The 16,501-nt window shown below is 43.5% G+C and overlaps 1 protein-coding gene across 1 annotated transcript in view; it reads left to right on the forward strand.

Moving 5' to 3' along the window:
* Positions 1–6,357: 6,357 nt before the first annotated feature.
* LOC120028450 (Down syndrome cell adhesion molecule homolog) overlaps positions 6,358–16,501 on the forward strand; it is a 121,959-nt gene continuing 111,815 nt past the window's right edge. Inside the window, exons 1-2 of the mRNA XM_038973663.1 lie at positions 6,358–6,691; positions 6,798–6,944. Coding sequence (XP_038829591.1) covers positions 6,842–6,944 — 103 coding nt within the window. The 5' untranslated portion in view covers positions 6,358–6,691; positions 6,798–6,841. The remainder of the gene's footprint in view (positions 6,692–6,797; positions 6,945–16,501) is intronic.

Raw genomic sequence — 16,501 nt, forward strand, 5'->3', positions numbered from 1 at the left:
AGCTGATGAATTCTACTGCCTTTGATTGATCAGCTTCACTCAAAGTGTGAATATTCATATTTATGTTCATTTTCATGGTAAATGTGTTATGTAAATATCGTTTTTTCACACTGTACCTCTATGTTAATACAAGGGGCTGTTTTGTGTGCAGATAATAATCATGCTCAGCATTCCATCCAAAAATATTCCATCTTGATGTTTGTCCAATCGCAACACAGCAGTTGCATAATGACAGCGTGATTGAGAGTTATTTTCATATTAAAATGAGAGAGGAGCCATTTGGTGCTATGGAATATTGATGCTAATTGGCATCATTTCAATACTGAAGTAAATGGATAATATAATAGATTACAAATGATTGTTGTTACTCTCAAGTGGTACACTTTCAGATTTACTGCTCAATTATGGTTTTCATTAGATGTTTTCATATTAGCAGTATTGTTTTATTTGACCAATCTAGTGCTATGATACCACGTATTTAATGGAATGATTAAGCTATCATTCTCTGTACATATACATTCATTATTTCATGCACCGCTCTGTTCAGTTGCTCAGGAATTAAACATGCATTCACAGAAATGGTATACTGTGAATATTCCCAGGTGCATGTAGCTACAGTACAGTAGTTGCTAGATATGTGGTCTTAACACCAGGCATCATTTGCCTCTGGCATAAACATTTTCCTTGTTTTTCATGGTTGGATGCCCATCTCTGGGCTATCTAACATCTACAACATTTACAAATCTAGGAAATGTAAATCTGTTCGGGGATATGTTTGTGTGTATAAAATGTTCTGGATTTATATTCCCAACTAGAATCCTCCCCCCTTCTCACTGAAAAAGACAGTGGCAATGGAGTGGCCTTGTCTTTTTTCTTCTCCCTCCAGCTTTGCTGATAGCAAAAAAGTAAGCTTGGTTAATTATAGATGGATATAATACATTATTGAACAGTGTCACTTCTTTCGTCTTTACGGTTCAGCTCATGAAAAATTATGGCAATTACAAATGACCTCTGTGGTTATTTAGTAAGTGGTTAGGTTTGAGAGAAGTTGTTCGGGCATGAGAAGCATGACCCTTAGTGGGGCCTCTGAGGAGGTTGTACCTGGGTTGGATGAACCCTTTGTAGAGTAACTCATGTAGAGCTGCTCCGTTAGGAATGGGTGTAGTAGTGCAGTGACATGGTACTCAGTATGATTAGATCCACAAGGACCTTTGACTTCTCTGCAGTTGGTCTTATCAAAACAATCTTTGTTATGACTACACGGTGCTAAATTGAGTCGCTTTTATGAGTTTCAAGTTTAATTAGTCGTATGTTCAGGATACACATGGTATACACCGTCCAACACAATGCTTACTTGCACGTTCCTTCTTGACAATGCAACAACAATAAGAAATAATAAAATATAAGAAAACTAACATAAAGTAAATAAGGCTCAGTAGAATGTGAAATATGACGGATGTGAAATATGCCATACTGAGCCCACTGCCGCTATTCCCATTTATTTTCAGTACTCTCGCAGAATACAAGCTTTTCAAAATGTCACACTCCTTTGATGTACTTCTCTCCAGGCATTTACTATTGTGGCATTTTCTGCTTTCAGAGTATAGACTGCGTGTGCAAAACATTATGCACACGTGCTCTTTCCATGACATAGAGTGACCAGGTGGAAGCTATGATCCCTTATTGATGTCACTTGTTAAATCCACTTCTATCAGTGTAGATGAAGGGGCCAGTATCCCTGAATGGGCCAGTATCCCTGTGGAACGCTTTTGAGTCAAATTTAATAGAACGTTTTGTTGTTTGGGAATTGGACAGTGTTTATTGGACAGTGTTTTTTCTGTATGAAATGACTAGAAAGAACTTCTTGTGTCGCTAGTGTTATAAATCTAATGTGTGCTGCATCTGTTTTCTTTCTCAGCCATTGGCTCAGATTGCTCTTGATAAACAGCCAAAGATCTGTAACACCGAAATGTTTGAGACAGAGGATTTTAGAAAGCCGTCAAATATTATATTCAACATATCTTACGTTTTATCAATGCAATAGGGATTTTAATGTTTCTAAAATATGAACAACATCACCAATTATTGATTAATTATTTAAGACACCTACCTATACACATTGATGATTTCAGAGGATTTTTCATTAAAATTGCTTGGCACACCTACAGGTTGGTTTTGATCTCTCCCTCATGTCTGAGGCTGTATTATCAATATGCCACAAGGAAGGGTTCTACTTCAGCCCCAGCTGCAAAAGGGAATGAATTACAATTTGATATGACTTTGATGTATTCTTTTCAATTGAGTCTTTAAAGCAGCTACACACCCATACATAGCAATAAGACTTTCACTCCATTTTAAAAGATTTAAACAGGCACAACCTAGATAGAATTAGTATTTTTTTTCTCTCAATCAATGTTATTTATTTGTTATTGGGCAAATCATGATGGGCTTCAATGTGTAACAGATGTGTTCTTACCTCGTAACTCTCTTGCGTTATGTTTTTAAAGAAAGTCAAGCCAGCGGTCCCAGGTGATTGGTGTTTATTCTGACGATAGACACAAGGAAGCACATTAGATGTGCAGGACAACAATATGTTGATGGCTGTAGATTCATGATTCGTCTGTTAGCATGAAAATAACTGTGAATTAGCAGAGAGCTAATGTGACCATTACAATAAGAGCATGCTAGCTAACTCACTCTTTCAACAATAACATAGAAAAGCACATCCCAGGATGCCCCCAATATCTAACAGGTACCGTACACATATGTATGTGCGTGGGTGTGTGTATGTATATATATTAGGAAATGTACACGTTGTAAATATGGAAATAGATTACAGTATTTCAGAACGTGACCTACCGCTTGCATGTCAATATCAGACTGGCAAGAATTGACGTTTCCAATCTCCCCCTTTCTGCAAGCGTAGCCAATGACATTACCACTTATTGACTTCTGACTTAAAAGAACCAATCAGAATACATAAACATTAAATACACATTTCTGCATTGGCAAGTGGAAACATAATTAACCGCGTTACAAATGGATAAGCCTAGGTCCATCATAGACAACATTCAAACCTTCCCGGAGCTATGTTGCAGATGCTAGTACCACAGAAACAAGCTAGAATCAATCAGAGATAGAGGGAGGGAGGGATAGAGAGAGAGAAATCAGTGTCCTGGGTAGCCCTCTCTGTTGGAAGTCATGAGCGTCACGCAGCTAGACTCAGGATACCCCTAAGTGTCTGTGAAAGCATGTGTGGGTGTGCGTCATGAGTCATCCCTATCGTCTGTCCTCTGTGTGTGCGACTGCCATTGACAGATTGATCTATCTGAGGAGGCTAATGCTCAGCTAGCGCCTCCATCACCTACTAAGGAATGAGCTCAGTCACAGCCAGGGATTCTCTCAGGCCGACTCTCTGCCATAGAAATACAGTTATGGATGAGCCACAGGTTATACAGGATTGTGTTTTCCCCCAGTTCGTTGTTTTCGTTAATGCCTTCTACAGTAAATGGGGTCAATTGATAAGTCAGAGTGTCTACCATTTGATCCCGACTTACTTCTGGACTGAACAGACTCTCAAATCAGGGTAGATCAATATGGAAGTTTCGATACAAATATATAAGTGCTGACAGATAATTTGTTTGTTCAACATGGTGGGATCTTTTTGTGTCTGTAAAATGTATTATGCGAGAAATGGCGGTGGAAATACCTTTGTGCACAAATGTTGATATAATAACCATGATATCAAAGTAAACTTGGAGTCATACGATGATATGGCGTGTGGTCCTTCCACTGCGACTCGGAAAACTATGCAGTTTATTAGGATACAGATGAAATAAGTTGTGATAAACTTCACAGAGTGGTGAAAGTTCATGGCTCTGAGCTTTATGCTCCTTTCATATCGAGGGTCATGGCATGATGATCAATGCTTAACTGCCATTTGACCCCCCCAAAAATCTTGCTCTTATCCATAATAATATCATCATGTAGACTATCCTACCCGCACAGCCTGTCCACACTGTATCTGAGAGCTGTTGGCTAGAGCACACGTGCCAAGACCAGAGTAGCACATTTGTGACAAAACTATCGGTAGAGTTGAAAATGCGATAGAAACACATTGAACTTTTTATTTTTATTTGGGACATGAAAACTAAAGCCAAAAAGTACATTTTGTGTGCACTACTTGTCATCGCATTGGTTTTTATCCTCAACAAGTTAGTTTGGTGCGAACACAACACTGGTGGGAAAATGCACATTTTCATTATGTGGATTTTAGAATATTCACCTGAAAATCTGTCGCCAATTGGATGGAAACCAAACTATGGACACTGGATTCCCACATAATTACAACATTTTTAATTGGTAGCCTACTTACACAATTTTTTGTCAGTTTGGTTTTTATTTTTTATTTGTGTGTGTGTACGTGCATGGTTGTGTGTTTGAGTGTATCTCTTTGCGGGTCAAAGCCCCTGGAGCAGAGAGAGGGTGGAAACCATTGCGATTTGAAACCTTGTTCGAAATTTATGAAGTGCTAAAATGTTTTATCCACAGGGAGGCGTAGATAGCTGTCACTGGTAAGCCATTTACTACTAGGCACCGACTCTGACACCAGACAGAGATCCAGAGGTAGGCAGCAGGCAGGCACAGGGCCATGCTCAGCCAGGAGAAATTATACACTGAGTGTACAAAACATTAAGAACACCTTCCTAATATTGAGTTGCACCAATATTTGCCCTTAGAACAGCCTCAATTCGTCTGGGCATGGGCTCAACAAGGTGTCAAAGCGTTCCACAGGGATGCTGGCCCATGTTGACTCCAATCCTTTTCACAGTTGTGTCAAATTGGCTGGATATCCTTTGGGTGGTGGACCATTCTTTATACACATGGGAAACTGTTGAGCATGAAAAACCCAGCAGCCCTGGCACTTACTACCATACCCAGTTCAAAGGTAAATAAATCTTGCCATATATTATTATTTTGTCTTGCCCAGTCACCCTCTGTATGGCACACATACACAATTCATGCCTCAATTGTCTCAAGGCTTAAAATACTTATTTAACATGTCTCCTCCCCTTCATCTACACTGATTGAAGTGGATTTAACAAGTGACATCAATATGTCATGAAAGAGCAGGTGTTCAGAATGTTTTGTACACTCAGTTTATACACCACTCAGAAATCAACCACCTAACGATTAGCACTGAGCCAGCCAACTGATGCTAATTGGTCCCACTTCGTGTTTCTCTCCCTTTCAAGGGAGCTACATAACGACACACACTTTTACATCATCAACACTCCTTTCCCGCTTGTTGCTCCCCTGCTCAACCAAAGCAGCATACATGTTCAATGCTGTGTATGAGCAAATGGCCTCACTTCAGGGCCTGTTAACTATAGATTTAAGAAGAAAGATAAGCAAAGTTGCTATTCCTCAAAAAGGTTTTTGGAAATTCTCTTGCGCTGTTTCTTATGTTTCACCTTAGGCAAAAAGTTAAGAAGAAATTAGATTCTTGAAAATAAAGTTATTGGAAATGTTCTTAAATTCCAAGATAGCTAAACTCTTGTCTTAAACTCAGGGCAGTGAGAGAAAAAGCTCATGAAAGCAATTGAACATGTTTAATTTACTCACAAACTTCATCTGAAAGTTTCAGTATTTATTATTTTAAACCCAAGAGCATGTTTTAGAACAGTAATCTCAGTTGGAAATGTGCTAACATGATTGCCATTGCTAGTTAGATAGCTAGGTAAATCAGTTGCCTAGTAACAAACATCTTAAGAAGACATGTAAGAAGATATTTGAGGAGTTCGTAAGAAAATCATGAAATCTTAAGATTTTGTTGAGGAATTGCACTTACAAATTATTTTATGAACTTCTTTATCTTTTTTCTTAAGCAGCTTCTTAAGTTTTTTGCGTAAGAAGTGTTTTGTGAATCTGGGCCCAGATCCATAACAAATAATTCATTTGTTTCATCATGGCCAAGTAAATAACTACTGTCTTGATGTATTTAGAAGTAAACATACATATGGATCTTAATTTGACCAGTATTGTCGCAGCAAAATAATCCTGCAGCAACAGGATTTGAAAGATTAGTCCATAATATTGCTTGATCAATGGTTAGGCTATTAGCTGGCTAAAAATAGGCCACGTGACAGTTGTAATATTGTTAATATAACCGTGTGCTATGAATCCCAAGGTTAGTACACACGGTTTTCAGTGAATGTATGTAAATCATGAAGCTCATCTGCATTTTCTCAGCAGGAAAATTATCAGCAACAAAAAAGTGATAAAATTAAGATCCTACTCCTGTAGTATACCCATTCAAGTCAGTTGTCTTGTCATCTAATGTTTTTGTACTCTTTGTTCTCCTCTCTTGCAGTTTTTAGTGAAGATCTACGTTCCAGCTTATATTTTGTCAATGCATCTCTGCAAGAGGTAGTGTTTGCCAGCACCACAGGGACCCTGGTGCCCTGTCCCGCTGCAGGGGTGCCCCCCGCCTCGCTGCGCTGGTACCTGGCCACCGGAGAGGAGATCTACGATGTGCCCGGGATCCGCCACGTGCACCCCAATGGAACCCTCCAGATCTTTAACTTCCTCCCCTCCAGCTTTAGTAAGCTGATCCATGACAATACCTACTATTGCACAGCTGAAAATCCTTCAGGGAAAATAAGAAGCCAAGATGTCCACATTAAGGCCGGTAAGTGTTTATTTTAAATAGTAGCTGTCGTTGTTGTCATTCTTTAATTTCTTCTTGTATGTATTCATTTGCCTTTGCCAAATGGCACCACTCTTGCTATCCTCAGTATTTCGGGAACCCTACACGGTCCGGGTGGAGGACCAGAAAGCCATGAGAGGCAATGTAGCGGTCTTCAAGTGCATTATCCCTGCCTCCGTGGAGGCTTACGTCACTGTCGTATCGTGGGAGAAAGACACAGTCTCACTATCCTCAGGTAAGACAACATTCGTATATCTTGGTCAGAATTTTGTTCAATTCCTTGCTTGGACTCTTCAAATCAGCTATTGGATTACACGTTCAGTGGAATGATTCGTAGGTGTAGCTAACAAAATAAGATTTGTTTACACAGACAGTGCTATGGATCCCAAAGTTTCTGAATGGGAAGCCTTCCCTGCTCTGCTCTGTGTGCTTGGGCCACTGTTCTCTGTCTCTCTGTGACTTACCTGCTTATGGTCTCAGTCAACCTTTACTGGAGCTCCATGGAATCCTGTCTACCTACAGTACTAGCCAGGCTAATGTCTGTCTGTCATGTTGATCCCAGCCCCCTCGATTGGAACCATTCATTGCACAGGTTGATATTGTACATTAAACGACAACTCTCCTGTTAGACTATTAACCAACCTCTGGGCAATTTTGCTTTATATTGTGGGACATGTTTTCGTGACATTTTAAATGTGTCTGCTCAAGCACAAAGATCCCTTCTGTGATCCATGTCTGTGTGTACTGGTTGCTGTTTCTGCTTCTGTAAGGAGATATGATATGGTCTATAATGACTGCACATGAGTTTTGCAGATTCAGACAAGACTAAAAAAGATGCTAGCATCTGGGAAACCTAGAAGTCATCACTTTTTACTGTGTAACATTCATGGCCTTGAAAAGTAGAGTAGAAAGTAGAAAACGGAATTTGGACTTTTCTGATGTTAATTATGTGCTTAACTGTATAACACAGGGCAAGTTTATAATAGTTAGTGGGTTTTTAAGTGAGATTAGGTCATGCAGTATTGTAGTCCTATGGAACCTTTATTTTTTACTACAAAACAGCCAGGGTGTTCTAAAGGTGAATAACGTGTAGGAGCAGTGATGTTTTATCATCACCCAGTTCTTCGGAGTGCTTTTACATGCATTAAAAACAACCTAGATGGGATTGTTCCCTGTTTATTCCAATAACTATCAAGCCACAGCAGGCTTGTCAGAAGCATCAGTATCATGGTCAGGATCAGTGCTCTTTCCTTGCTAAATATTTGATGATGTTCTGATACATGAGCAAATGCGCACCTTACACAGTTATGGAGAGGGTATGTTTACTGCGTATGTTTACAAAGTGCATTTAAAGGTGTGTGTGTTTTATTTCTTTACCAGGGGTTTGATCCCAGGTTGTGTGTGTGTGCGTGTGTGTGTGTTTGTTTGTAAATGTGTTAGCATGAGGTTATCAACCAGGCCTGGAAACAGAGAAGTTTGACCCAACCTATTCTTCTCTGAGGGTTGCCAACCCTGCCCTCTAAATTTTTCATGAAAGAAGACTTTGTCTCGGTGGACACAAAAATAAGCTATCCAACCGCTGTGCTAAATTATTCATCTAAGGTTTCGGTTGGGAACAGTTACATCAAGCACACTTCCGCAGTCAGACTTTCTATTGGAATTCAAAGACTAAAACACATTCCACACACAACAGATCCACCTCAACCAGGGCCTCTGATGGCAGTTATTATAAATGTTGGTTTTTAATGTAATGTTTATTATAGATTTGGCAATTTTTTTCACTATACAGTCATTTCTTTGTGGTTGTTCAGTCAAATATGTATGTATTTGATAGATTCTTGTATCATATAATCCCTTTAAAGTAGACACCTTAGCATAAGATGTTACCCTATAAATCATATTTTAATATGTACAAGGGACTGGTTTGCATTGTGTCTCATCTGAAACCTGTACATTTCCATTGATTCATGTCAGGGGAAAGAATATGTATAATTACAGACTAGGGCCGGTCTTAATTAATCAACTGTGATTGAAAAGTTAATTACAATATGAATGACCTCTTAAAATAAGGACTGCTTAGTAGTCATTTGAAGTGGCCCTGTTTTCAATCTGAATGAGCACCGCAACTCACAAGCCCTAATGTTGCCACTAACTTACCATTAACCTGTCATGCATTTTAAAATGTTTCTCGCCGTGCGGCTTTTCAAATTCACAGCAGCCGCCTGGCTCCTCTTTGCTTTTGATAAACAATTGACAGAGCTAATAGGGAGATGAAAGAGAACAAAGCAGAGGAGTGGAGCTTGCAGCGCGGCTGCCTTTTATATGGGACGCCTAATGCATCTCCAGCTTTTTTATGTATCAAGTGGTGAGGCTGTTGAATACGGGACGGGCTGGACATCTTTTTGTCTTCCGCATCTGCTTTGCCTTTGTCTCTCACCTTTCACATGTGATCCAATTTAATGAGGGGGCCTTGATGGAAAAAGGCTGATCAAAACTATCTCTCTAAGAGATGCATACAACATGTTGTCATACAGGTGTGTATTCCCCTTGGATGGGGTGATTTACAATGCAATTATGAGTCCTATGGTTATACAATAACAACTTCTTCCTCTCTTCTCTCTCACACTATTCCTCTTTGTTTTGCTGGATGAGGCAGAGGTGGGGTTTGCTGCACAGTGAACCCGTCTCATTCAGACCACGGCCCTGCATGTCCCTGCATTGGTCCTCTGGGTTTCAGTCTCCTCCAATGATGCTACACTCTGCACCTACTGGGAAACTTGTATTCATCCATGTGAGGTGGGACTTTCTCTTGAGCAAACAGCTTACTGTTTATACAGTATCTTACACATGTTGTTTGCTGGCATTTGCAAACATTTGAAAATATTTAAATGTTAATTTAAGTGTCAGGATGTTGCGATAGTGCTGCTGCATCAGATTGCCCCAGACAGACAGAAAGACAGACAGACAGGTACAAGGCCTATGTATGGGCGAGACGGCCAGTGTCTGTCTACTGCTGCTGGGAGGAAAAGTAGAGACTGGTCCTCTGGTGCCTGGAGATAGTGCTTTCTCATTAGAACAAACACACGTGCCTTTCATCTTTTCAAGCTGAAGATTAAGCTGGAGATGGTGCAAGGGAAGCTTTTCTCAAGCATTAAGGCACAGGCTTACTGCAATGCTGGAGGAGAGGGATGACTGTAAGCCTCTCCCTCCTCTTCTGTATCCTCTGTTTCTCCCTCTCCTTCTCTCTCCTCTCTCTTTCTCTCCTCTCTTTCTCTCTCTCGTCACCTCTTTCCCTTGCTCACTTATAAGGAATGTTGTTGAAAGATATTTGTTATTATTGGTGAATGCATTGCATACTGAGCATCTTTCCTAGTTCCCAGTTTTGGTACAATACCATAATGGTATTAAATGCAGTCATATACAGTACCAGTCAAAACTTTGAACACACCTGCTCATTCAAGGGTTTTCTTTATTTTTACTATTTTCTACATTGTAGCATAATAGTGAAGACATCAAAACTATTAAATAACACATATGGAATCATGTAGTAACCAGAAAAGTGTAATACAAGAGATTCTTCAAAGTACCCATCCTTTTCACACTCTTGGCATTGTCTCAACCAGCTTCATGAGGTAGTCACCTGGAATGCATTTCAATTAACAGGTGTGCCTTGTTAAAAGTTAAAAGGTGGAATTTCTTTCCTTCTTAATGCATTTGAGCCAATCAGTTGTGTTGTGACAAGGTAGGGGTGGTATACAGAAGATAGCCCTATTTGGTAAACGACCAAGTCCATATTATGGCAAGAACAGCTCAAATAAGCAAAGAGAAATGACAGTCCATCATTACTTTAAGACATGAAGGTTAGTCAATATGGAACATTTCAAGAATGTTGAATGTTTCTTCAAGTGCAGCATCAAAAACCATCAAACGCTATGATGAAACTGGATCTCATGAAGACCGCCACAGGAAAGGAATACCCTGAATTACCTCTGCTGCAGAGGATAAGTTCATTAGAGTTACCATGCTCAGAAATTGCAGTCCAAATAAATGCTTCACAGAGTTCAAGTAACAGACACATCTCAACATCAACTTTTCAGAGGAGACTGTGTGAATCAGGCTTTAACCTTTATTTAACTAGGCAAGTCAGTTAAGAACAAATTCTTATTTACAATGATGGCCTAGGAACAGTGGGTTAACTGCCTTGTTCAGGGGCAGAACGACAGATTTTTACCTTGTCAGCTCAGGGATTCAATCTAGCAACCTTTCGGTTACTGGCCCAACACTCTAACCACTAGGCTACCTGCCGCCCCAATTCATGGTTGAATTGCTGCAAAGAAACCTCTACTAAAGGACACAATAAGAAGAAGAGACTTGCTTGGGACAAGAAACATGAGCAATGGACATTAGACCGGTGGAAATCTGTCCTTTGGTCTGATAAGCCGTGTCTTTGTGAGACGCAGAGTAGGTGAACAGAGGATCTCCGTGGTTACCACTGTGAAGCATGGAGGAGGAGGTGTGATGGTGTGGGGGTGCTTTGCTGGTGACACTGACAGTGATTTATTTAGAATTCAAGGCACACTTAACCAGCATGGCTACCACAGCATTCTGCAGCGACACACCATCCCATCTGGGTTGCGCTTAGTGGGACTATCATTTTTTTCCCCCAACAGGACAATGACCCAACACACCTCTAGGCTGTTTAAGGGCTATTTGACCAAGAAGGAGAGTGATGGAGTGCTGCATCAGATGACCTGGCCTCAACTTTCACCTAACCTCAATCCAATTGAGATGGTTTGGGATGAGTTGGACTGGAGAGTGAAGGAAAAGCAGCTCAACATATATGGGAACTCCTTCAAGACTGTTGAAAAGCATTCCAGGTGAAGCTAGTTGAGAGAATGCCAAGAGTGTGCAAAGCTGTCATCAAGGAAAAGGGTGGCTATTTGAAAAATCTAAAATATGTTTTGATTTGTTTAACACTTTTTTTGGTTACTACATGATTCCATATATATTATTTCATAGTTTTGATGTATTCACTATTATTCTACAATGTAGAACATAGTAAAAATAAAGAAAATCATTGAATGAGTAGGTGTTCTTGTAATGTTCGTCTTTCGGGACGAACACTGACACGAAAGACACTTGATAATTTACAAAAACAACAAACGACGTTAAACAGACCTGAACTTGTGAACTACCTATAACGAAGAACACACAAACAGGAAAAAACAAAACAGTACCGTGTGGTGTAACAAACACAGACACAGCAACAATCACCCACAAACAAACAGTGAGAACAGCCTACCTTAATATGGTTCTCAATCAGAGGAAACGTCAAACACCTGCCTCTAATTGAGAACCATATCAGGCAACACATTTGACCCAACATAGAAACACATAACATAGAATGCCCACCCCAACTCACGCCCTGACCAACTAAACACATACAAAAACAACAGAAAACAGGTCAGGAACGTGACAGAACCCCCCCCCCCCCCCCCCCCCCCCCAAGGTGCGAACTCCGGGCGCACCCCTAAAACTCAAGGGGAGGGTCTGGGTGGGCATCTGTCCGCGGTGGCGGCTCCGGCGGTGGACGAGGACACCACTCCACCACTGTCTTTGTCCCCCTCCTTAGCGTCCTTTGAGTGGCGACCCTCGCCCACGACCTTGGCCTAAGAATCCTCCCCAAGGCCCCCACATGATTTAGGAGGTAGCTCAGGACAGAGAGGTAGCTCAGGACAGAGAGGTAGCTCAGGACAGAGAGGTAGCTCAGGACAGAGAGGTAGCTCAGGACAGAGGGGCAACTCCAGACAGAGAGGCAGCTCATGACTGAATGGCAGCTCATGACTGAATGGCAGCTCATGACTGAATGGCAGCTCATGACTGTAGGGCAGCTCATGACTGTAGGGCAGCTCATGACTGTAGGGCAGCTCATGACTGGAAGGCAGCTCCTGACTGGCTGGAGGCTCTGGCAGCTCCTGACTGGCTGGCGGCTCTGGCAGCTCCTGACTGGCTGGCGGCTCTGGCAGCTCCTGACTGACGGACGGCTCTAGCGGCTCCTGACTGACGGACGGCTCTAATGGCTCGGGACAGACGGGCGGCTCTGAAGGCTCGTGGCAGACGGATGGCTCAGATGGCGCTGGGCAGACGGATGGCTCAGATGGCGCTGGGCAGACGGATGGCTCAGATGGCGCTGGGCAGACGGATGGCTCAGATGGCGCTGGGCAGACGGATGGCTCAGATGGCGCTGAGCAGACGGATGACTCAGATGGTGCTGGGCAGGCAGGCAGCTCAGACGGTGCTGGGCAGACGAGCAGTGCAGGCAGCTCAGACGGCGCTGGACAGACGAGCAGTGCAGGCGGCGTTGAGCAGGCAGGCAGTACAGACGGTGCTGGGCAGACGAGCAGTGCAGGCGGTGTTAGGCAGACGGCCGACTCTGACCTGCTGAGGCGCACAGTAGGCCTGGTGCGTGGTGCCGGAACTGGTGGTACCGGACTGGAGACACGCACCTCAAGGCTAGTGCGGGGAGCAGGAACAGGGCACACTGGACTCTCAAAGCGCACTATAGGCCTGGTGCGTGGTACCGGCACTGGTGGTACCGGGCTGAGGGCACGCACCTCAGGGCGAGTGCGGGGAGAAGGAACAGTGCGTACAGGGCTCTGGAGACGCACAGGAGGCTTGATGCGTGGTGTAGGCACTGGTGGTACTGGGCTGTGGCGGGAAGGTGGCGCCTGATATACCGGACCGTGAAGGAGTACACGAGCTCGTGAGCACCGAGCCTGCCCAACCTTACCTGGTTGAATGGTCCCCGTAGCCCTGCCAGTGCGACGAGGTGGAATAGCCCGCACTGGGCTATGCTGGCGAACCGGGGACACCATTTGTAAGGCTGGTGCCATGTACACCGGCCCGAGGAGACGTACTGGAGGCCAGATATGTTGAGCCGGCTTCATGGCACTTGGCTCAATGCTCACTCTAGCCCGTCTAGTGCGGGGAGGTGGAATAACCCGCACCGGGCTAAGCACACGTACAGGAGACTCCGTGCGCTCTTCCGCACAACACGGTGTCTGCCCGTACTCTCGCTCTCCACGGTAAGCCCGGGAAGTTGGTGCAGGTCTCCTACCTGACTTCGCCACACTCCCCTTTAGCCCCCCCCCCCCAAGAAATCTTTGGGTGAGCCTCTCGGGCTTCCAGCCGCTCTGCCTTGCTAGCGCCTCATAATGCCGCCTCTCCGCTTTTGATGCCTCCAGCTCCGCTTTGGGGCGGTGACACTCCTCTGGCTCTGCCCAGGGTCCTTCTCCGTCTAGAATCTCCTCCCATGTCCATTCCTCCTTGTACCACTGCTGCTGTCGCTGCTGCCCGTCTCCACGCTGCTTGGTCCGGGTTTGGTGGGTGATTCTGTAACGTTCGTCTTTCGGGGAGAGAGTGGACCAAGACGCAGCGGGTGATAAATACATGATGATTTAAATTAGACAAGACGAACACTGACACGAAAGACACTTGATAATTTACAAAAACAACAAACAACGTTAAACAGACCTGAACTTGTGAACTACCTATAACGAAGAACGCACGAACAGGAAAAAACAAAACAGTACCGTGTGGTGTAACAAACACAGACACAGCAACAATCACCCACAAACAAACAGTGAGAACAGCCTACCTTAATATGGTTCTCAATCAGAGGAAACGTCAAACACCTGCCTCTAATTGAGAACCATATCAGGCAACACATTTGACCCAACATAGAAACACATAACATAGAATGCCCACCCCAACTCACGCCCTGACCAAATAAACACATACAAAAACAACAGAAAACAGGTCAGGAACGTGACAGTTCTAAAACTTTTGACTGGTACTGTATATACTGTATAATCTTCTGGATTTGACCTTCTATAAGGACTCAGGGGTCGTGGTGGTCAGGGAAAGGGGCCTTACGATTCTACTGATGCAGTCTTAAAGTCTCTATCCTGGATGATCAGTGAGTCTTCTTCCTTGACTGCCAGCCTGCCTTCCTCCATTGCATAACACTTGGCAGAAGGCCCAAGTCAATTTCCTGCTGGCTGCAAAACACTGTTTTCTATTTGGTTTATGCAAATTTAGCCATCCAATGCTCGGAGCAATACCAGAGCCCCTGGATACATTTTTTTCCGTCATATTTATGTGGGCTGCTTCACAACTGTGTACTTTACACTAACTGTTTAAATGCCTCGGCAATCTCTCACACTGCTCTTGACACCACTCACCCTCATTCAAGGTACTTGAGCAGTGCTAATCAAAGCTTATCAAGGAGTTTGCCTGCTAATAGCATCAGTGTCTTAACCAGCCAATCTCCATAATGTCTGGGATGCCCTTACATAAACTACAGTAGGGAAGGAAGGAAGCCATCATCACACAGCAGGGATTAATCTAGTCAGCTTCATGACGCCTCCCCATTTTTCACTGGGATTGACAGAGGGCACCTACAGCCAGGCAGAGACAGGACAGTTAAATCAACTCGGATCCAACCCAAAGTCAGGCCAACCTTGAAAAGAGGGCAAAAATAAGCTATCACTGGTTCGCTTGGTCTGCCGAGGGGGAAGAAGAAGATGGAGAGGAGAGTGGGCGAGGCAGAAGCTTCCCTTGGTAAACAAAGGCGTCCACACTGCATTGCATAGGCCACATTGTTATGTCTCTCTCTCACGCGCTCTCTCTCTCTCTCTCTCTCTCTCTCTCTCTCTCTCTCTCTCTCTCAGGAGGAGGGAAAGCATGATCTCTATCTAACCACAGAACGATTGCAAGGCAGCCCTGAGCTAGTGTGTTTTTGCGTGTATGCCTGCGTGCGTGGTGCCTGCGTGTGCTATTCCTCCCACCCTGCAGCAAAACCTTATGAAACAACACAGCACATAATTTTACTCCTGCTCCACCCAGAGCAGCAGCAACTGAAATGCTGACCCTCATCTTTCACTAGATCCCAGTTCATAGTCTACTCATGCACAGCTGCTGGAAAGCTTGGGGAGATGAGGTATTGGGAGTGTGTGTATGCACGTCTGTGAGTGTGTGTGTGTGTTGAGAACGATACAATTCAGAAATATCAATACTTGTGTGCATTAATCACACGGCTGCCAGAGAGAATTATGGGAACATGAGCTGAAGGATGCATTTGTGCATTTGCAGCATGAATGCTGTGTGAAGGGGTGTTTGGGGAATTGGGGTGGGGGATAATGGATCCTTTTATATGTGAGTGGAGTGAGCAGAGGAGATGGTCTGGGGTTGGTTGTTGATCTAAATGTACATCACACAGTGCTATATTTGTTATATGGACATACATGGACATGATTTGGAAAGGCACACACCTGTCTATATAAGGTCCCACAGTTGACAGTGCATGTCAGAGCAAAAACCAAGCCATGCAGTCAAAGGAATTATCCGTAGAGCTCCAAGACATGATTGTGTGGAAGGGTGCCAAAAAATGTCTGCATCATTGAAGGTCCCCAAGAACACAGTGGCCTCCATCATTCTTAATTGAAAGAAGTTTGGAACCACCAAGACTCTTCCTAGAGTTGGCCGCCCAGCCAAACTGAGCAATCGGGGGAGAAGGGTGTTGGTCATGGAGATGACCAAGAACCCGATGGTCATTTTGACTGAGCCTCAGAGTTTCTCTGTGGAGATGGGAGGACCTTCCAGAAGGACAACCATCTCTGCAGCACTCCACCAATCAGGCCTTTATGTTACAGTGGCCAGACGGAAGACACTCTTCAGTAAAAGGCACATGACAGCCCACTTTGAATTTGCCAAAAGGCACCTAAAGGACTC

The sequence above is a fragment of the Salvelinus namaycush genome, chromosome 34 (assembly GCF_016432855.1).
Source record: "Salvelinus namaycush isolate Seneca chromosome 34, SaNama_1.0, whole genome shotgun sequence".
NCBI lineage: Eukaryota > Metazoa > Chordata > Actinopteri > Salmoniformes > Salmonidae > Salvelinus > Salvelinus namaycush.